The 22,590-nt window shown below is 34.8% G+C and overlaps 1 protein-coding gene across 1 annotated transcript in view; it reads right to left on the reverse strand.

Moving 5' to 3' along the window:
* The window catches only part of nalcn (sodium leak channel, non-selective), a 147,774-nt gene extending 125,844 nt beyond the window's left edge, over positions 1-21,930 (reverse strand). Inside the window, exons 1-6 of the mRNA XM_088913203.1 lie at positions 21,796-21,930; positions 20,648-20,830; positions 10,186-10,269; positions 9,952-10,091; positions 8,283-8,411; positions 2,576-2,727 (exon numbers count right to left, since the gene is read on the reverse strand). Of these exons, the coding sequence (XP_088769329.1) occupies positions 2,576-2,727; positions 8,283-8,411; positions 9,952-10,091; positions 10,186-10,269; positions 20,648-20,830; positions 21,796-21,903 (796 nt within the window). The 5' untranslated portion in view covers positions 21,904-21,930. The remainder of the gene's footprint in view (positions 1-2,575; positions 2,728-8,282; positions 8,412-9,951; positions 10,092-10,185; positions 10,270-20,647; positions 20,831-21,795) is intronic.
* Positions 21,931-22,590: the final 660 nt, after the last annotated feature.

Raw genomic sequence — 22,590 nt, forward strand, 5'->3', positions numbered from 1 at the left:
TGAAATAGCTGAAGAAAATGTTGGGCGACTGGGAATGAACTTTTTCAGAGAGTTTCACTATCCTTGCTGACTTTGATTATTGTTATGAGCGAAGGGCATCTTATACAGTAGATCATCAAAATGATTATTTTCTAATACTTGAAATAACAGGTTGTTTTCCTCCATTTTTAAATAGTAAACCAGTTCATTACGGCACTAAGTCAAATCACCCACATAGGCATACATGTAAAATACACACACACAGTATATCACTCTATAATAAATGCATTGTTTTTTTTTAAATGTATACAGACTTCAACTGCAACCTTGAATCTTTCTCTCCTCAGCTATTCTTCTTTAAACCCAGCATGCCATGATATGAAATTCTAAATTACATTTTTTGGTAAGGGCTGGCTCCTCATAGTAATCAAAAATATACAAAGGAAGCAATTTAAGAAGGAAAAGAGGCTATCACTGGATCAGGCTGAAGCAGATGTGCTTTGCTCACTGCCCTTCTGAGGTAAGGCAGAAGGCAGGACAAAACGCTTTTAGTCTAGTCAAAGCTCAATGCTTACAGTATGAACTGTAGATACTGCTATATTTAGGATTAGTAAGATTGCAAGGAATACATGTTTCAGTGCATTAATACCAATGAATAATTAAACTCCATCCACTCATTTTGAATGCAAGTGCTAATGAGCGATTGTACTGAACAAATTACCAAGCCAATATCTGTAAGGTTATTCACCAGAATCATTGAGGAAAAGCTTTGAATACATCCTTTGATCACATTCTAAAACAACCATAAGCTAAATGGCCTCCTCACCCCCTACATATTTTTAATAGAGAAAAAATCAATATACAGTAGGTAGCCCTCAAAGCTATACGGTCTCTATATCAGCTGATCATTATAAAATCAACTGATTTTATAAACCTAGAATTGTAATAGAGACTGACAGAAATTCTACCAGAGAGTGTGGTACAGTACACGTGTATTCTACCACTCACGTATTAAAATAATGTTATTACAAATTAAAATAAATAAGTGGATGGATTTGAATAAAAAAGCAATTGATAGACAACAGCAAAAATAATACAAGCTTTCACAACCCAGTGGATTGAAATGTCTATACAAATGGGGTAATGAAAATAATGCCAATAATAACTGTACGAGCTTAGGACCCAACCTTAGTCCATTAGTCAATCTCCACCACGTTCTTATGGTTCAGGTTCATTTTTAGGATTCTTCTATTTCCCCATGTCTTTGTCAACACACACTAAAAAGCATATGAATAGATTTTATTGTATTTTTCACACTTGACTGTGCTTTGTTCTTTCTTATACTGTATATATACAGTATAGACACACACAGCAAGAAGTTGTTTGCTTTAAAAGAGAGTAGTATTCCCATTAACATGCTCTGTGAGAAGTAATGATCTGCTTAACAGCTTGAACTGTTTTTTTTTACATATGTGAGCTTGTTAGGGCTAACATTTAATTCCGAGGGATGCAGGGAATTTGTGTTCTGAAGGAAGCTTTAAGCAAAGGTAAAGATTTGAGACTGTCACTCCCCAATCTGTTCGCATTAGTTTCAACTATGCTAGTGTCACATGCTTTAATGTGGAAATTGATTAACTCCGTATCTTCAAAGCTAACATACTGGGAAACAGGATTTTGTTGGAACTCCATAAAGCTTGGAGCAATATTTAAAAAAATAGTGACTTAATAGTGTATAAAAAATGACAACATGTTTATAGACACAACATATTAGAGATATAGGAAAGTATTAAACAATCAGTCAGATATCACTACGGACAATGTTCACATGAACATCAGATTTTCACTTTGGTTTTATCATAGCATGGGCTTTTTCCTATTATGCTGTTATCGCTGTAGGCATGACCATTTTTAAGCTGTGTTTGTCTAAAATGCCATTATTGTTCAGAAAATAGTAAATGTCCTAGAAGAAAAATCTAAGTATTTTGTATTTAAAAAAAAAATGGAAAAAAGTATTTAATCTATTAAAAATCGAAACAAAACCTTTAATAAAAGTTCAAATATAAATTATAACATTCATTGATATGCTAAACACCGAAACCACAAACTATCCCCCTACATTTGGGTCTTTATAGCATTTAAAATTATTGCGATTTACTTTACTAAATCAAGCCCACAGAATACTCCAGTAAAGATAAACTGAGATACTGTACATCACAGCTGAGCTATTTTGTAATTATTTGTTTTGTTAATGTGACCTTTGAAACCTTTAATAGAAAGCCATAGCCAACTAAACATTGTAGTTGGACAATGGTTGCATCGCTAATATAAGGAAAAGGGTTTATTTGGCTCTAGCTGCTGTCTAATGTGTGGTGACTTACAGTTAACTACAAAACCCTAGTTGGTCACTTTGATTATCACCTGGTATAATATCATCCAATGATAATTTAAATGTTGTATATATGTTTCAATCAAAATTTTATAAAACTGTACCTTGAAAGGAAAAGAAAAAACAGAAGCAATTACAATTATGATAAAGAAGAGTATTGTACACTTAACAAGGATGCTAGGAAGTATTTAGTGGATGTGTATTACACACCTATCTCATTGAAACCACTGTAGCCCAGCTCTTGTCTACTGAGACCGAGATCTTCAAGGTCCATGCATTTAAATCCCATTGGGCACTGGTAGCCTTCTCCATCAGGTGAGCAGTGCGTATCCGGAATCGCTAAATTATTCCAGGTTACATTCCTGAAAGACAAAATGTGTCGATCAATTAGAGCTATTCACCATTAAATAAGGATTTCACCGAAGCAAAAGATAAAGAGCTTATTGAATGAAAATAATGGGTCAGTCCTTTCAATTTTTATAAATGCTTTTTTGGACTAATATTTAGAAGGGCTCCTAGATTCAGTAATTAAATCACTATTTCCCTTTATCTCTAGCACTAAATTCCCCTTGGTCAATGTAGTGTACTTGAATTGTCTGTCTAAGCCATAACACATTTATACTGAGCTTTTCAGGGAAATACACCAGAGCACATTTACAGTAAGTCTCCTAAGAAAGTATATGCAAATTGTTACGTCAACAAAAATATCAACTAAAAAACAATATCAGGAGTTAATGTATGGAATGCAATAAGTTTAATTCTGTTGCTGATGATGTTCTTGATCTAGAAACAAATCTATAAGGTTTAAAAGTGAATTTCAATATATTTCAGGTTCTGATCCAGTTATCCTAATGCCTACTGATAAGATCAGATAATTTGTCATACCAATAAAAACCTGAATTTAGTTAAAGCTTCTTGATATGAATATTTGTGTGAAATCCAATTTAATACTCGTGTTTGGGCATCATGCCTGGTGCTTTTTAGTTTTTTACTTATCCTTCATCAAAGGAAAATAAAATAACCCAGAAGGATTTTTAAAGGATTCTCAAAAGCAAATAAAAGACAAATAAGAGTAACATGTAAAGCAGTTTGTGTTTAAAAGGTCAAATTTATTCTCAAGGATACAATAAAGCTCAGAAAGCTCCCACAGAGCTCTACTCCACACATAAAAAGAGTTCTTATCATTTTTTGTCACTTATCTGAAAGTTCAGTGCCAAATGACAGGTGATTGTTTTACATCAAAACTTAGAGAGACAAGGGCTTAATTACTTTAGACACCTATTAACATCTTCTCTAATTGTGTCCAATTTAATCAAAATTTGAACTTTTTGTAAATCATATTTTATATTTTGTGAAATATGTTATTTTCAGTGACAGTGTAACAGTGTAAACCTTGAAAATAAATAAAAATACAAAAATACATTAACCATATGGTGCTACAGTATAAAATAGAAGATTATGAATTCACAATGAGCCACAGATATTTTGAAGTTAAGTTACAGTCCTGCTTTATTGAAATAAGAGGCCTTGACTAGAATAAAATGCATTTTAACAGCAAAATGTGAAACAATTTACATTGGCCCTAGAGGTGTTGTATGAAAAATGACCACCACTTTGAGAGGTGCTCATTTTATTTTGGCAGAGGTTTGTAAAGTGCAACTTTATAGATTCAAGTTTATGACTTTAATTTATTAAAATAAGAGAACCAAAGTTATGGCCTTTTAAGGTTCTTACAAATAACCCTTTTAAGGGAATTGATTGTCTTTGGTCTTGAAACACTAGATCACAAAAGTTTAAACTCGGATATCCAGAATCCTCAAAGGTATTGACAAAGCCAACACAGAAAAAGTCAAATACTCTGAGTCATAATTGGACACTAAATCCATGTATATACAGGACTGAAAATAGAATCTGCTTCTTTGACACAAAGGGACACCCATTAGACACATTAAAGCTCATCTTGAAGAACATGGAAGATACAGCTGAATGAGATTCTGAGATTGATTAGCTAATGCCAGCAAAGCGCTGAAGGGTTTCATTTAGAACCCTAGCTCTCAGAGGTGGAGACAAACATTTTAAAACAGGGTGCTGACAGAAGATATTGTAGACAAAACCCAAGAGCTCCAGAGGATGTGGGGCTGAGTAATGTTCTTAAAAATAACTTTCCATAATAAAGAGGCCACAGTAATCAACACATTTTAACCAATCTATGAACTGTTATCACTGTGTAACATCATAGATAAACATAAAAATTTTTTTTAAATGTTTTATTAGTCTATAATGATTTCATGAAGTGTTTTTCATTCTATAATTAATACAGTACACTCTGTAGCTTTAAAGAATAACTCCTGCCAATAATGCTGAACAACAAAACACACAAAAATAAATTCTCCTGCACCACCACCTGTTTCGGCCATGTTTTTTTTTTTCCCAACACAACACACTCTTTCACTCTTCATCTGTTGTGCTTTCTCTCCCTTCCTCTCTCACTCCCTCAATCCATCACAATCCTTGTTCTCTCCTTCTCTCACTTCCCTCTCTCCCTGGACACAGGTGTGACTCTAAGTGCTGTTTAATGTCTCTAATGAAAATTAATGTCTTCAAAGCGGTAAGCTAGACACTCTTTCCAGTTGATTATTAGCGTGTTGGAATGAAAGTGGATAATTTATTGCTGTATCAAAGAGACCGATGGAAGGCACTCTGATGAGTCAAAGTGTCTTTAATTATTTTCTGATTGATAATCTCCCACTTATATAAAAGAAATCTGCAGGTTTTATGGAACAGATATGATAAATGAAACAGAAAATATAAGTTTACAAGTCTGCTAATATCATAGTAATGTGATTCACATTCTCAGTTCTAATATGAAATACCACTGATGATATTTATTACATTCATTAATCTTTTTTTTTAAAAAGTATTTTTTAAAATTTGGAATAAATATGGAATAAAAATAAAAATATTTTTTCTTGAATTTGAAATTTAGTAATCCTCTTCATTTCAATAATTTGGGAATACACTTTGGTCCTTGAACCTTTTGAGAGAGAAGCTTGAGTAGGCTTTTCAATGCCGGGAATACAGGGGGGAAATGTATTTGTTTTGAGATGTAACTGCCCAAAGATGACAAATGTAGTTTTGTTAATAGTATTTTCAACCTGTGTATCCAATTAAAGCATATCTCTGAGACATGATAATAAAACATCATACAGCTTTGTATGACTTCAAATGATGCATGACCTCATCCTGACTAAATATTGGGTAAAGCACAAATAAATGAATACCCTAGTCTTCTCATACTTTACTTTCAGTTGGTTTGAGTACACTGTCATGGATAAACTTCATACTTCTAACATTACTGGAAATCCAAAATTGACTTAATCAACATCCACACAAAAAGCTGGCAACATTATCGAAAAATGTGCATTATGCAGTCATTTTTCAGTCCTATACAAAAGAAAACCTTTTATCTTTGTCAACTTCTAAAAGAAAAGAAAAAATGTTCTAATTGACTCTAATTGAAACACTTCCTGCAATTTGTATAAATGTAAAGTGACAGGTGCTGAAATCAAAATGACAGCAGAAAAGGGTCAATGTCTATAATCTTCTCCCTGGCAGGAAAGCATTTATTTTTTTCTCCTATTTCATAGAGTAAAGACAGACATCTCTGTAAAAAAAAGTCATCATTAACAACGCATTCCTGAAAAAAGTACAGAAATGTTAATTATTATGATTAGAAATGCTGCTTCCCCCCAGATACAGTAGTTCATCTAAAGTGCAAATTTCTCACACGGTTTTGCTTGACACAACCCTTCATGCAGCCTGTCAAGGTACGAATGTTAAATATTTTCTTCTCTGCAGCCTTTATACTTCCAGCTGGAGTATAAAATGCCCAAAGGTATTTTTACCAATATCCTTCAATCTTAATTTAACCTGGATTTGCAAATGGCATTAATAACTTTTGTTAAGACACGTTTGCACATTTTAATTAGGTGATGATTTCCTTCATTTCATGATGGCAGAGAGAAGCATCAATAGGGAATCCTAATCTGTGGAATGCAGGCAGAGCTGGACCATAACCTGAATAATCAAAAAAAGACATTATGAAGATTCGATATAAATACTTTTATGTCAGGTTAAAAAGTCAAATACATTCCCACTTAACAGACTGTTTTGTACCTTATTAAAGCACTTTTATGAGTACATACCGTACATATTTCTTTAATTCGTTCCCAAATCATAATTTATCTTAGTGGCTTAAATCAATTAATGGCCTACCGTTTTTTCTGCTTTTCTAAAAGACATCACAGACAATGGCCTCCATAGTGCACACAGCATTGGTGACTGTAAGAACACTCTATAACTTTAGACTTGGTCCTTTGTTATTTCAATTTTCCTATGTCCTTTAACACTACAACACAGCACAACACGGGGAGTTTTTTTTAAAGCAAAGAAATCACTCACTCCAAGGGTTTTACTCAGAAAATGAGAAAATGAGTAGAAAGAAGCCATTTCATACAGTAGTTCTTTTAATTCTACAAGTTCCTTGCAAATCATACTAGAATACAAAGACCACAAAGTTAGTAATCTAACTGTACATCAGAGACACCAATCCAAATTGTCTAATGGGCCTAATGCTCAGATTACAATTACACAATTACACAAAACCACAGCCACGTATCCTTGCAACATCAAGAGCAATAATTTGGACAATGTTCTTATTCAAGGTGTTTTGACTTCATGAATGAATAATATACCTTCAAACATTTTAACCCACACAGAGTACTAAACCAGACTGATGAGATACAGATGAGAAATTGTATTCTTGGTCTGGCTTTTTGGTACCAGTACAAAAGTTGGCAACAAAACCAGTACATTTTCAGTTAACAGTGTAACCACATTTTGCACGGTTCCTGACATAAAAGTAACTGTCCCATTGTCGATCTTTCCCATTGGCAAAATTCAAAGTATGGAAATTTTTAGCTAAAGGATTGTGATCAATGTACAAATCCATTAACATTTTAAGGAAATTTGAGAAGCACTATATCATCTATGGCCTTTAAATGTCAATTATAGGAAGGCAGTGGCATTATAAACAGTTAACACTGAATGCACCCACACTGATGTGCTTCAGCTCACTTTAAAAACTTGTTCCAAGGACCAACACGTAAGGTTTAATTTAAAGTTAACAAGCAAGTCCTGATTTCCTCATATGTTTCACTGATGATAATATAAGAAACCTTAATAAACGAGAGTAGGCCACTCAGCCTGTGTGTTATTACTTTAGTAGGTAATCCGAGGATCTCATCTATATACTGTACTTCTTGAAAGAAACCAGTTTCAACACCATGGCTGATTGGCTGGCACTCCCAAACCCTTTGTATAATAAATGCCTCCTGTTCTCTGTTTTAAATCATTTAAAAAATCATATATTTAAAAAAAAAATACATTATCATGTACAGTAGTTTATACTTATGGGTCTTACACTGTCCACAAAGGATACAAATCTGCAAAGAGAGGCCCTCATGGATATTCTATCTATTCATATCCTCAGAACATTTTGAAATTCTGTAGTTCTAAAACGTTCCAGCTATGCTGTAGTAGACAAAACTCAGAAAGAAAATCTAGTTTGCTGTCTGTTCACTGCTGATTACAAAGAAATAGTCAAGGCTCTCAGAATGAACCTATGACAAAATGTTGATTATGTAACTGAGGCGTTTTTCTCTCCACATCTAGACTCAGCTGGTATCTTAAAGAGCAAAAGGGGTTATTTCAGTTAACAGATGTCCACCTGACTCATACTTTGGAATTCTTGTTTTTTTCTTGCCGGTTTGAAAAATGAATGTCATGGATGTTTGTGAAGGTCATGTCAAGTTGTTTGGGGGGGGGTGATTTGCAGCAAGAAGAAAAGATAACATACCCTGGCTGTGTATCATTGGTCACACAATGGTAAGTAAATGTTCCAAACATCTGAACTCCGAGAATTCCATACAGGAGAAGGAAGAAAAGCAAGAATATGGACACACTCCAGATCTGTTCTCCAGAGCGTCTAAGGTGAGAAACAGAACAGCAAATCAATTTCCACAATCACAAAATCATATACTGATTTCACAAACAATTCAGATTCTTCCTATTGTGTCCCATGTTGTGAAATTATAAAAAGATACATACACAGTGTTTTAAATGTATTTATTCAAAACCTAAATGTTCATACTGAAGATTTCTAGGGTAAGAATTTACAGCAAATGTAAGCAAAAACTTAAAGAGAAATAAACAAAATACCTATGCAATCAGGATATTCCGACGTGATTCAACATTTAGTATAAAATTTGGTTGGCAGCAAATACAGCCACAAGTTTAACTAGGGTAAGTCTCTCCCAGCTTTGCATACCGGCTTGGTTCAATTTTTGCCCATTCGTCTTGGCAGATTTGGTCAAGCTCTCAAGTTGCTTGGGGATCAATTATGGATTGTAGTTTTCAAATGTTTCCAGAGATTTTCCACAGGACTGAAGTCAGGATATCTGAGTTTTCAAATGTTTCCAGAGATTTTCCACACGATCCAAGTCAGGACTTTGACTGGCCCACTCAATGACATTTACATTCTTATTCTCCTGCCGAAAGGCGAAATTCTCATCCCAGTTTTAGATCTGAACCAGTTTTCCTCTACGATTTGCCAGTGCTTTGTTCCATCTATTCTCCCCCGTGTCTTGAAGGGTTTCCTATTCCTTGCTGATGAGAAGCAGGACTATTACATAATTATGCCACCATCCTTTTCCTTAGGGAGAGTGTTTACTCAATGATGTACTGTACTACTGTATGTTGGGTTTATACTGTATGTGATGTACAGTAATGCTTTGAATTTAAATTTAAAAAAGCCAATTTTGTCCTGTCAGATCACAAATCCCCTTTGCACACGTTTGCAGATTCATGTAGGTGTTTTGTAGGTGTTTTTTTTTCTTCAGTTACATGCAGTCCCTTCAACGAAGTGACGGAAATATTGTTGACACCTTGACGTTTGCTCATGCCTCAGCTACTGAACTTTGTAGTTCTTTGAAAGACCTTTTGGCCTCACAGTGGCTTCCTTACTTAGCTAGGGATAGCCTGATTTAGGTAGTGTTTAGGTGCTTTCTACTTCTTTATGATTGGCTTCACCATGATTAAAGCAATATTAAGGGTCTTTGAAATGTTTTTATACCCTTCTCTCTTCGTTTGTGGCTTTTTAAACCTTTATCCGTGAGTTATTGCTCCTTGGTCTTCACGGGGACCTTACAGAGACAGATACAGTATAATATATTTATTCTGAAATTATGACAACCTACATTTTCCAAAGATAGAGGCAATCTAACTAATTGTGTGGCTCAGTAAGGTAATATAAGAGAGTTTTTTTCATTAATTCACCTGAGTTAATTAATGAATTAACACTTCCCAATATTAATTATCTATTTTTCCTGGGGTTTTTTGCAGAGCATGTGTGGAGTGGTTAGTGCCTAACAGGAAAATGTGTAAACTGAGCAAGAGACTGAATTTTTTTACAAGGAATTGTATTTTTTAAATAAACACATTAGAATTTCAAGAAACATCTATCTTACTTCAAAATATTTGTAATTCTCGTGCGTGGCAGCTCAAATCTGAAGTAAATTCGGAAAGCTCTAATCATTATAAGGGCTCTTGGTATTCTCAGCATTCCCCAAGGTGACATCTGGTCGACTATCTCTGCTATTTCAAACACCTAACAAAAACAATGGAATAGAAACAATTGTCCAATCAGTTAAACAGTTCACAGCCACAAAGCCAGGAAACAAATGATCAATATTTTTAATTACCTGTAATACCAAAGAAACCCAGAGACAAAAAACCATGATGCCATCAAACACACACCAACGGTCCTTTACATAGGAGTTATCCCCCTAAAAAGAGAAAAAAAACATTTCAACACATTTCAGTTATGATTCTTTAATTCACACATAAATCCAATATTTTAAATGTGATCTTGAAATGGAAAGTCAACAGGTGAATTGCAGATGCTGTGAAACCACTGGAGGAATAAAACTGGGCAAGGAAATGTCAGAACATATGGTAGGACTCAGATTTCATTGGCTTCCTATTAACCCAAGATCGCCTTTTCAGAAATGTGGTCACAGTTTGATTGCCAGTGCAATTACACACTGGCTTTATAAAAAATAATATATATATTTTAAAAAATAATATCAAAATTACATTATTGTACTGTATGTATCAATTGATAGATATGAATACTTCATAACTGACATTGAAGAAGAACACAAAAGGCATACATTGCTTATAATACAAAAAGTAAATAATTCAATTTAAAGGACGATTTCAGTTAATGTGAGTTTGGAGTGGCATATAAAGACTTCTTGTCATGTAACCACTTATACTACATATAAACTGTGCATGTGCCAGATGAAAATCACACACAGTAAATACTTACTATTATATATTCAATAATATAATATTATTCAATATTTTTCAGTATTCAACAATAAGAACAATATTCAGACTTCCGCACAGTTTTCATGTTTTGCTGCTTCAAATCTTGCAATAATAACACTCAGAAGTAGCAATTACAGAGACAGGTATTATTCTGTTATTTACACACAACCTACTCCACACATTCATAATACAAATGAAAAAGAAAAGAAGTAAACAGATAATATGAAATAAAAATGGAAAAGTCACGATGGCACCTTTCCATATTCTTTGCTAAATTAAATGAGGTGCACAAAATGACCTTACCCACAGAATTATTTGAGGGGTCTCTGACTGTATAGTTCCCATGATTTTGTAATAAATACATCTGTCTCAATATATTCCATACTGTACATTTATTTGTCTCTGTAATGTCCCTCTGACAGGTAGAGGATTTAAAGGACTCAAAGTTTTATTGAGGCAGAGATCAAGAGAAAGGGATAAAAATATTTGAAAGACCATTAGTATGTCAATCACTTAGAAGTGGAAGGCACCAGATGCTGCCTAGTTCATGGTTTCCTTCCAATCTAAGCAGCTAGGCAGGGAGAACACTGATTAATACCACCATGAAGCCAACAGCAACTTTGAAAGAGAATGGCTGAGAGAAGAAATTGTCCATGAGACAAGGCTGGCATATATGACTGAGTGGAAAGAAGGAAGACATTGCTGAAAAAACATCTCAAATCCTGCATGCCTGTTAGAAACAAAGCATACAATTGGTACTGTTATGTGGCATTGGAAATGTATGGTCTAAATCAAGAAACACAGTGCATAACGCAGTCAAAACACCATCCCTACTGTCAAACATGGTTTCAGCCAAATTATGTTATTGTTCTGCTTCTTATTAGCAGGGACTGAGAAGCTGGGCAGGACTAAGGATAAAACAGATGAAGAAAAATTCAGGTCAATCCTACAGGAAAAGCTGTTTGCTAAATATCTCAAACTTGGACAAAACGTCATTTTTCAACAGGATGGAGTGGCTTAAGAATTAGAAGGAATAAAAATGTCCTTGAGTGGCCCTCAAAATCCTGACTTGGATCCAACTGGGAATTTGTGGAAAGACTTGAAAACTGCTGTCCATAAGCAATCATCTAGCAACTTGAGAGCTTGATAAAATCTGTCAAGGAAAATGGCCACAAACTGAACCAAAAAGGCAATCGAAAAGGCGATAGGGACTTTTGTGGCTACAATTCCTGCCGAAGTTGCTTTTACCAAATATTGATGCAATATGCAAATATTGATGGTCTTTTTACACTTTAGTGTTTGTTGACATTTACTGTAACTTATCTTACTCATAGATGCCTTCAGTTTGAGCATTCCCATTTTTAATAAAATATTTAAAAAATGTGCATGTATCATTTTGTAGTTTCAAAAATAGAATACCTTAGGGTTTTAATACTTTTGCAGGTCACTGTAAATATCTTAAAATTCTGTCCCTTCTCACATCCCTTAACCAAGTCTTGCTTAGGAGTCTAAACTGGTTCTCTTATAAAATATATTTCTAAGACTAAGAAATAACTATTCTTTCCAAATAATGTAAGGTCAAAAGAGCAACTATATGACTAATAAGGTGACAACTGTTGAGGAATTATACTTCAAGATAGATAATAGTAACCAAAATGATATAAAATAACATCCAGTCATTCAGATTAAGGTCAATTAAGGAAACTAACCTTAATCTGCCTTAAGAATCACTTGCAATACAATAATCATGATAAACGAGTTAGACATTTATCTGAAGGCAAAGTTAAATGCCAAAGACCCAGGAAATGAGTACAAATCAAATTATCAATGCAGCAGCCCCAAACAGTTTGATGTATAATTTTTAACTCTCCTAGAACTACTGATATTTTAAATCTGTGCTATTTATACAGGGATAGTAAGGATACTTTTGAAAAAATGAAAACTGCAACCCCTTTCAAAATGAGGTCTCCATCTGAGCCCACATTTATAGTACAGTACAGTATATAGTGTGCAAGTGGCCATTACACTCATGCAAAACTACACAACTTACTCCTTACATCACTTACTTACATCAGCTAGACCCACAAACCTCAAGATGCATTGCTACCTGGGAATTATAATGTAATGGTCAAGTAAAAACCTGGTCATACTTTGTTATCAGTATTTTGGAAAAAATGAAGTAGTGATCACGAAATATACAAAATGTGAGGAGGTAATGTAACTTTTATAATGGAAATACAATGGTTTAATGCAGCCTGTAAAGTTGTAAAGACCATAGTGAAATCTGCTTTAATCATATTCAGGACCTCAAGCACACTCTCTTTATGAAGCTTCTTACATCAAAGCTAGTATTTAAAGCCAGGTAGATACAGTAACTCTTAACTACTGCATCTGAACAGGACAATGTGGTGTGTCACCACACACCCCTTTCTCAAGAGGTCATCTGGGAGCCTATTGTATAAATAGAGTAAACCCAAAGGACAATTCCACTGTTAAATATGTAAGTAGCAGTTTCATTAATGGGCCACACAGTATCCCAAACAATATCCCTATAAGAATAACTGAACAGAGGTTTAGATGAGAAAGAGTAGCAATGCAATTCCAAAATTAGTCACATTCTACACTACCAGGCAATGTACAAGGAGTGACAGAATCTCTAACACCTCAAAGTTCAACAGGAGAACTAACCAGCTGGCCACCTCCCCTGGTGTCTTAAGGAATATGGGTAAATTTATTATTTTTACATTTATACACATAAAATCTTATCTTTTGTTTTCTTTTGTTTCCCTTTTATTGTCTTCTTAACAATTATAGCTGGCAGAAATACTTTGTTACTCAGCTAAGCACCTGTGTGAATAAATGGGTGGAGAGAGGGTGTTGAGGAAGCAGGCTGGCAGCCAGCTGGTAACTGCTTTCTAGGCTACATTTTTGGCCCTATGACTAAATGTGGTTTTAGCCTGTAGCGTTGGTGGGTAAACCATAGTTGCAGTTTCAATATGCCAGAGAAATAATCCTATTTACTAGTCCTTTTCCCTTCTCTCTCTCATCTCAGCCTGCTACAGCCAAGAAACAGAGGAATCAGAGAAAGTGGAAACTATGTGGAAGTGTATTTAAAACACTTCTTTATCCAAATTGTTGTGGGAGTCTGGAACAGGCTACACAGCCATGTTGTTGAAATCAATAATCTGGTGGCTGGATGAGATACTTTGCTTAATTAGTTACTAACTACTAAAATGGCTAGATGGACTGAATGGCCTCTCATTTTTAATTGTTTTTACAGTTACGTTCTTAATCCTGGATCCTCCATAACAGGTAAGCGTTTTCAAATTAAACACCGACATGCTAGCAGAATGTACAATACAGTACCTGTATATGCAGACTGGGTGAGGGTACAGATCACAAGATGGAAAGAAATAGCTATATTAGTGAGTTTAAATAAGGTTGGATTTCAATAAATGTATTGAAAATAACAATAAAGTCTAACAAAGTTATTAAGTAGGCTGATGATAAAGGGAACTAGACAAGAAATATCGAACAGGAAAGTGATCAGCATGGGTACTTGTCTTTATCAGTTGGTGCAATGCTGATATTTTAAAGTTAATTCCACACTGAACTGTCAAAAACCGAAATGCACATTGTTTTTGGCTGTGAGATGCAGACGTATAAAGATGAAAGGAAGAGCACAGGAATAAGAGCTAAAGAGGAGAAAGCAAAAGAAATGAGTGAGAATAAGGAACACCTTCCTTGGATTTTCTTATTGTTCCTTTACCTTGACCTCCAGGCAGTCCGTCAGACCCAGAATGTACAGTAACAGGCTATACAGACAGCCCGTACAAGAGGTCTGTCTAATCAAGATTCATCAGGTGATACATGTACTGTACTGTACATGTAGGTCTCAATCTGCTTTGAATAAACTTTTGCAAATATCTTTATACTGTATCTGAGTCTAATAGAGAAAACAGCCTGTAACAAGAGCATTCTATGGTGTCTACTTTTCCGTTTTTTAAAAAACTAAAGTTAGACCTGGTTTGGATCATTATGAAAAGAGACAGTTTGCACTGAAAAACTATACTGTAGTTTAAAATTAAAGAACATACCCGATCACACACCACTAGTAGCAACAGAGGTGGAATGCCGTCTAAGCTAGGGGGTTTTCACCCTTACACAGATTGAGCTACAAGCAACTGCTTCTATTCTTTCAATGGTAAAAGAACACTTAAATGCTAAGCCTGTTTTATTGAGGAGTTAACTGAGTTGATTTCAGTAAGTTTAAAAGTTTCTTATCTTGGCCCCGTCTTTGAAGCATAGAGAAGCATAGAGAAGCATAGAAATTTACAGATTTACGGTTACAGAATACAACATTATTATTGTTATTGATTGCCTCAATAGGGGCTAGACACCCGTTTTGTTTTGGCCTACTGTAGTGTGAGAAACCTATTAGTGAGTTCAGCATGTTGAGAGCAGAGTAGCCGTGTCTTGTACTGTATATTACCGTGCAAGATCCCCGCTACTTGAAACATCACATCAGTTTGATGAAAGGCTTTACAATTTAAACGCTCTGATCCCAAAAAATATAGCAAAAAGGTTGCTTCCAAGCTTTATCAAATGTGATGGGTCCAAATAAAAAAAGACTTGAAAACAGTTGAAAACAAAAAATACAACCTAGTTCACTTGTGGTGACTGTTGATGCTAGCCATCTTAGCAGAGAGTTTTGTAAAAAAAGGAAGCTTTCCTTACTAAACACCTTCCAACAGACTGACAATACTTTAGGTAGATAAGTGGCTTCCATCTTCCAATTTAGGCAGGTGGGACTGAAGCAGAGACTTCTTCTTGAAGTACAATGCTGTCAGGTTTTGGGCAACCCAGATAAAATCCCCCAACATACTTTGCTTGGCATAAGATGATGGAGTAGTCACAATCCTCTGCTTCATATTCTGAGGCTGAGATTAGATGATCTCCAGAAAAATGCTGAGTGACAACTTTAACATCAGCACAGAGATGGGTTTTCAGAGAGTTCACTGGCAACCCACAATGAAATCCCAGTGAACAGAATTGTGAAACTGAGAGAAATGGTTTCACTCCCCAGTGGGTGCTTTCAGAAAGGTGTGGTGTCTGGTGCTCAACCTTAGGAGTAAGAAGATGCTTTCTGGGTTTCTTCCCTCGGGTTTTGAGGTAGAGGGTGCCCAGATCCATATCTAATGAGATACAGCTCTCAGGGGCCTGCATAACAGCAGAGCTATGAAAGCTTCTCTAAACTGAAGTTGCACTTAATTGAAAAAAAAAGAATGCTGAGTGTAGCGCCTTCAGATTAAGATGTTATTTTGGCAGAGAGCCACCAGAAGTCCTCTCAAGAGTAATTCAATATTTCAAAGTTTGTATAATGTTATCATTATATAAAATAAGTAAAATGTATATTTAATTTAAGAATTTAATTTAAGAATCCAATAACTGGCAATTATATTATATTTGTTTCCTCCACAGTTTTTTTTACGGAAAATATATTTGATCAGAACTAGAATTAAAGGAAATCAGTGCTATGAATTCTTCTTAACCATGATTTTTAACACAATACATTAACATATTTATGTTTTCTTTTGAAAAAAACATTGTTAAAAAATGTTTTTTTCTTCTGTCTTACCAGGGTAATTGTTTATTAAACGTTATATAAATAAAATAAAAATGAACCTAGGTCAAATATTACTGGCATATTTTATGTATACTGATTAAGAGAAACATGATTTTAATGCATATGAATGGCTAAAAATTTTAAATAATCAAATCAAGTCAACAATGAAAGTAGTTAATGAAAAACAGAATTGGTACAAAACCTTCACATGCATGAGATATCTCTATTGGGACCACAGACATATCAAATAATAAGCATCCCAGCAAAGAGCATTGTATTTAAAAAATGACTAATGTGAACTAAAATTGTTTCGAACTTCGTGCTTAACGTTTAATACGGCTGTATACAAACGTTTGCATGCAAATAATGATGAAACGTGATTATGGACGGTAGTGACAATTCAAAACCACTCAAGATACTAATAAAAAGAAACTTTGAATAAAATTTTGAAATTAAAGCAAGTGCCTCCATGGTAGATATGATCCAATAATTAAGTCTATTGACAAGTCACAATTCTTTACTTTTCAGCAGGCAGAGTTGATAAAATAAAGGGATTTATAACATTATGTACACCCCTAAAACAAGACAAAGCCAGATTCATGCTTATTATTTCTCCATAATATGGTATAAATACACAAATCAAAGAAATAAAGGGCATCAACTATGCTCAATTACAATTAGGCCCTTTTTCTTTGTTTCTTTAAAGAGTAAAGGGAATTTTTGTGAGGAATTTGTTAAAAAACTCACAGTATGCAATATAACATAAACAAAAAATGTAATCCAGTATGCACCTATTTAAGATACAGTATATGTTTAGAGAAAAACACAATCACATATTAAATACCTATATTAATACACCCTTCATTTATTTCATTTAATTCAAATTCATTAACGGTTATTTACCCGATTTTCATGCATATCAATGTTGGCGATCAATTTTTATACACTGTAGTGATGGTTATAATGAAGAAAAAACAAATATTTTTTTAACATCTTCTTGTGTTTTACCCAACGAAGAGGCTTCTTCTTTTTGCAACCCCACTATGAATGCACATGCAAGTTCAAATGGTAGTTTTTATGATACTTTGTATGTTGAATATTGCCAGAGGGTATTAGAGATCTCCAAGTGTTGCCTTTGAATTTACAGTTACCTCTTATTACTTGTTTCACAGCACGTGAAGGCCAGATGAACTTGTGTCCTCTTTCTGACAGTGTGGCCACTATACCAGCAGCTTTAAATGTCTAAATAGAGGAACTGTAGTAGAAATCGTTTTTTATGGATTGTTCAATAGCTTTCCCCCACCTTGTGGAGGTCTCTAGTACTCAAAGAGGTCTCTGATCTTAACCGTGATGATGCTACTATTGAATGTTTTAGTAGGTTCCCTCCTGTTATATCCCAGGGAAACAGGAAACCTTTACAGGCCTCCATATACAGTAGTTCCAGAAGCTTCCATTTCACTTCCTGAGCAGAGCAGAGCAGAATGTTACTATTGATTTGTTCTTGTTATGTTATTTAAAGGAATACTCCTAGATGTGAATAAATTTGACCCTCTTATTTTCTGGAATACAATGACAAATACGAATTTGGGAATAGGCCCTGGGCATAGGCAAACTAGATGACTGTCTAGGGCTCCAAGGCCACCGGGAGGGCCCCTCGATGTGAAACACAATGTATTTTAATCGGCACACTCAAATGTGAGCGTAAAATAGGGCCCTGCTCTGTGTAATACTATTATTTTCACGCTAGTATTGCACAGTAATTCCAATAATTTTACAATTATTAGATTTTTCAAGCAAGACATTTGTCCAATCCATAACTCACTATGAGGGTTATAAATAAATCTGGAGGGCACTCTATGCATTGTATGGTTATAACTTTTCACTTATCATTAATGTTTTAAGAAATTATTAGATCTTACTCTTCAAAAAATCATTAGAACTTAATATACACATAAAACATACAAACATTTAATGTTTAATGTCCAACACGTCATGTATATACAGTATAAATAAATGTTAGAAATATCTGAAGGCCCACAATATTTTTGATAACAGAACAGTTACTTTATCAACTTACGTTTCACCCGCAGAAGATAAGACCAATAATAAACTGTGCTGCTAAATCCATTTTTTATTCAGACAATATTTACTTTTAAAATGAACTGTCCATGTTGTATTTTAAATTGTCTCACACAGATACAGTATAAACTGCAGTCATTACAGGAAAACAAATTCCTCTTTGCATGTTTTATCAGAAATATACTGTATGACGTCTGCTTTGTTTGTAACAATATTAAAATTGTTTTTAGGCTGTCAAAAAAAAAACATAGCTCTTACTCCAATATGGCAAGGCAGGGTCATGCCATATTGGAGTAATGCCCGGGGACTGTAAAGTTTTCTTGACAATTTCAAGGAATCATGGCAATCTTTTTTTTAAAGGATAATTTTGCTTTTTAAAAATTGTGATGTTTGTACATTTTACTAGCTTTTATTCATCAATATTTAAATTGTCATTGTATTTATGCATAAAAAAACAGTTGCTACAATATATAAAAAGGATTCGCACTTTACCCTGCACTTTTATATTGAGAATATTCCGCCTGAATCAAGATGTCCTGTGTCTTAGCCAAGTAATTGTTGAGCATTTTCAGGCTGTTTGCGTCACAGTTCATCACTTCCAGACAAAAAACTCTTTTTGCTTTACAATTTATTTCAAAATATCACAGCCTTTGACACATAGCATTCTGATTGTCACCTGTCACCAGTGGCATTTTCCGAACGACAGGCTGTTTCCTGCTGGGTTTCAGCTCTAGTTCATAAGGGTGATACCATTTTCTACCTTCAAGCCGCATTTGCAGTTTCACCTGCTACGAGTGACATTTCAGAAGAGCACTTTGCAGACTTTAATAATTTCCAACTCTCTTATGGCAATTTGCACAGCAATTTGCTTGCTTTTACCATGCTTTTAGCATTCTTGTTAGCATTTGTTTTCATTTGGCAGTGCTTAATGTTATTACAGTAAGTCGAACTTACTCCTAAGTGTTAAGTGTTTCTGCCCATGAAAACATCATGGGTTTTCTGTCTACATTTTCAGTTGTGATCAACTTTTCTAAGCGAGATCTTTTATACACACTGTTACACTCTAAGTGTACTGTTATGCAATTTTAAAAAAGAGATCTTTAGGATCCAAAATGTTAACATTTAAAAAAAAACAGCAGATGATATTGATTTACTATATGTACATTTTATGTTTAAAATGTATCTGCAATGCTCAACAACTTGTTTGTGATGATTACAGTTTGTTTTTGTGACTCAATGTTAATATTGAAATGGTACAAAGATGACAGTAGAAGGCCCGCCTGACATGCCAGGCAGTAGAAAATGTTCCCTTTACAATCCTAATAAATCCCTGATTGTTCAGCTGACAGTGATTTACTGCACATGACCCCTTTTCTCATATTTAATTTGCCAATTAAGCTGTCTGACTTTCTTTTCTGGTAATTAGGTGCTATTAATAAAGCAGCTGCCCATGGTGTTCAAACTCAGTCTGTTTTATCATTTTAAATAAAAGTGAAGGAAAAAAGGGAATAAATGCATTTCTTCAGATGTTTTAGATTTCTACATATTTTAATTTTAGCAAAAAATGTATTACAATAACTCATAAAGCTTATTGTTTACTCCTTTCCATTCATCCATTTACTAATCACTTTATCCAGTACAGGGTTGCAGGGGAGCTAGAGCCCATCCTGGCAAGCAACAGGCTCAAGGCAGGGTCCACCCTGAATTAGAAACCAGTCCACACACACCAAACACTCACACCAGGGCCAATTGCTCCAGACATCTGTTAACCAGCCAGTATATCTTTGGACTGTGGGAGGAAACCCACATGAACACAGGGAGAACATACAAGCTCCACACAGATAGATCCCCAGGTCTGGAATTGAACCCAGGACTCCTTGACTGCAAAGCAGCAATGCTAACCACTACAACACCACTCCACTTTAATTGCTAACTTATTTTAGAAAATAAAATCCTGAAATGTATCCTTCATACCTGAAGACGGTGCTTAAGTCTAACAACCTCCCATACCTAATATTGCCACATTTTTTTTATTGCCAGAAACAGTGTCAGTTCAATATTGAAATGAGGTTCAAATGATAATGATACAATTGACTTTTCCCTTTATAATCTAAAATAATACATACCTTAACTATGCCCCTGATGTGCATTTTTGCAATCATCTCGGCAGTGTACAGGAACATGAGCAGGGTGTCCAGGGCAAAGGTCACATACTGAAGAGGAGGGTAGTGTTCAAACGTCTTTGGCGTGTTCATGCACACAGATATGACGCTGATGATTGCACATGCTCTCAGCAAAGAGTGCACCCACTGAAGGAAGAGAAATTGAAGAATAATTGTTACCGTCTGCCAACATGGCTTACAAAACATTTCCAAACATCTGTTGCCAGATGGGAAAATTTGCCTTTACGAAGATTGTTGCAGGTGGTGAATCCCCTCTAATTAGGGTACTGAAGACCAACACCTGGATGGTGATTTTGAGATCCTTGTGATTTTGGGACACTGGTAAAACTGCTCCTGATTATCCTTTTATATTCTTTACAATACAAGTTATTTTGAACCATTTATAAACATTAATAACACCATTTTATTTATAAATACGAATACAATATAATAAAAACATACAGTACTAATAGATTTATATACAGAATATAGCACAAGAGCGCCATGTGTAAGAGGGCAGTAGATTCAGACAAGATGGTGATCCCTGTCTGAACCAAATTTCACAAAATCCTGTAGGGAATGAGATGATGTGGGGAGTGAGATGCTACCCTTGATCATGTGACCAGTTCTGAAAAGATGATCATTTTAAAGCCAGGAAGTAAAGGCTTCTAGGGTGGATTTTAATCGCCACCTGTGAACAGAGGGCAGAGCCTCAGTGTGCCAAATTGCTAGAGGGAAGACATGGAGAACGACCAGGAACAGTTTTGGAACGCATTATGAAGAGAAGCGTACTGTAGTTTTGATAAGAGTTTTGTGAGGAAGTGTTGGTGAAAAAATTGGAGAGTCTTGGAGAGAGAGACTGAGCTTTGGTGATATTATTGTGGAAGATGGGAGGCACTGTCTGGCTATGAGTGTCCCCATTATTATCCATATTATAGCTGCAATTATTTTTAATTTAATCAGTTTTATCTGGGAAACAGAACTGGCCAAATTCAGTTGAAAATAACAAAAGTAAATATGTTAAATGCATAAAACACACTAAACCTGCTGAACATAAATCTTTAGCTTTATATATACTGTATACAGCATATGTTGCTGAAATATCTACTCACCGGTTTGTTTATCCAGAGAATATCTGCATTGTCTGCTAAGGTTTCATCTGGACCAAAGTCAGTCATGGGTTGGGCCTCAACCCGTGAGCTCTGCTTCCTTTTCAGCATGCTGGGACTAGTGGTACTATAAAGGGAATGTATCTGGAAAAAATTACCAAAAAGGTTAGCAGTTAAAAACAAAAGAACCAGCACTAATACTGGATACTCATGCATTCCTAAAGAAATACATAATTTCAACATTCTTACTTGAGCTGAGAATTTTTTAAAATGAGTTACTCAATTTGAGTTTCTTGTAATTCCTTAAAAAATGCATTATTAGTTACCATTACTGCACATTTGCACTGATGTGAAATGGTTTTTTAGAAATTGTCCTCAGAAAAATCCTATTGATCCAAGATATTGCAGGAAAAAAAAACATCACACCAAAATCTGTCATGAAACAGGTCACTATAGCAATCAGTTTTCATCTTTTTCTCTCACATTTACAGTAAGTCTTTGTTTCTTTAATGTAATTATTTCTTACTCTCATACAACAATATGTGTATGCACCAATATTTGTTATGGAGAGTCTATGGTGCCCCCTTTTGAATAAAAAAAACAATTTAATCAATGGCTGTTTGCTACCCTAACGATTGAGTATTTCTATAACCTGTATAAATGAATCAATAAGAATTAATTTACTATTAGTATATTAATATAGACCAGTTCCTTTACGTGTAAGTGAACATCTTATGCCTTAATATTTCCTTTACTATACACAAATTTGAAAAATCGGCTGTGAGTATCAAGTTGAAG

The sequence above is a fragment of the Atractosteus spatula genome, chromosome 4 (assembly GCF_055471065.1).
Source record: "Atractosteus spatula isolate fAtrSpa1 chromosome 4, fAtrSpa1.hap1, whole genome shotgun sequence".
Classification (NCBI taxonomy): domain Eukaryota; kingdom Metazoa; phylum Chordata; class Actinopteri; order Semionotiformes; family Lepisosteidae; genus Atractosteus; species Atractosteus spatula.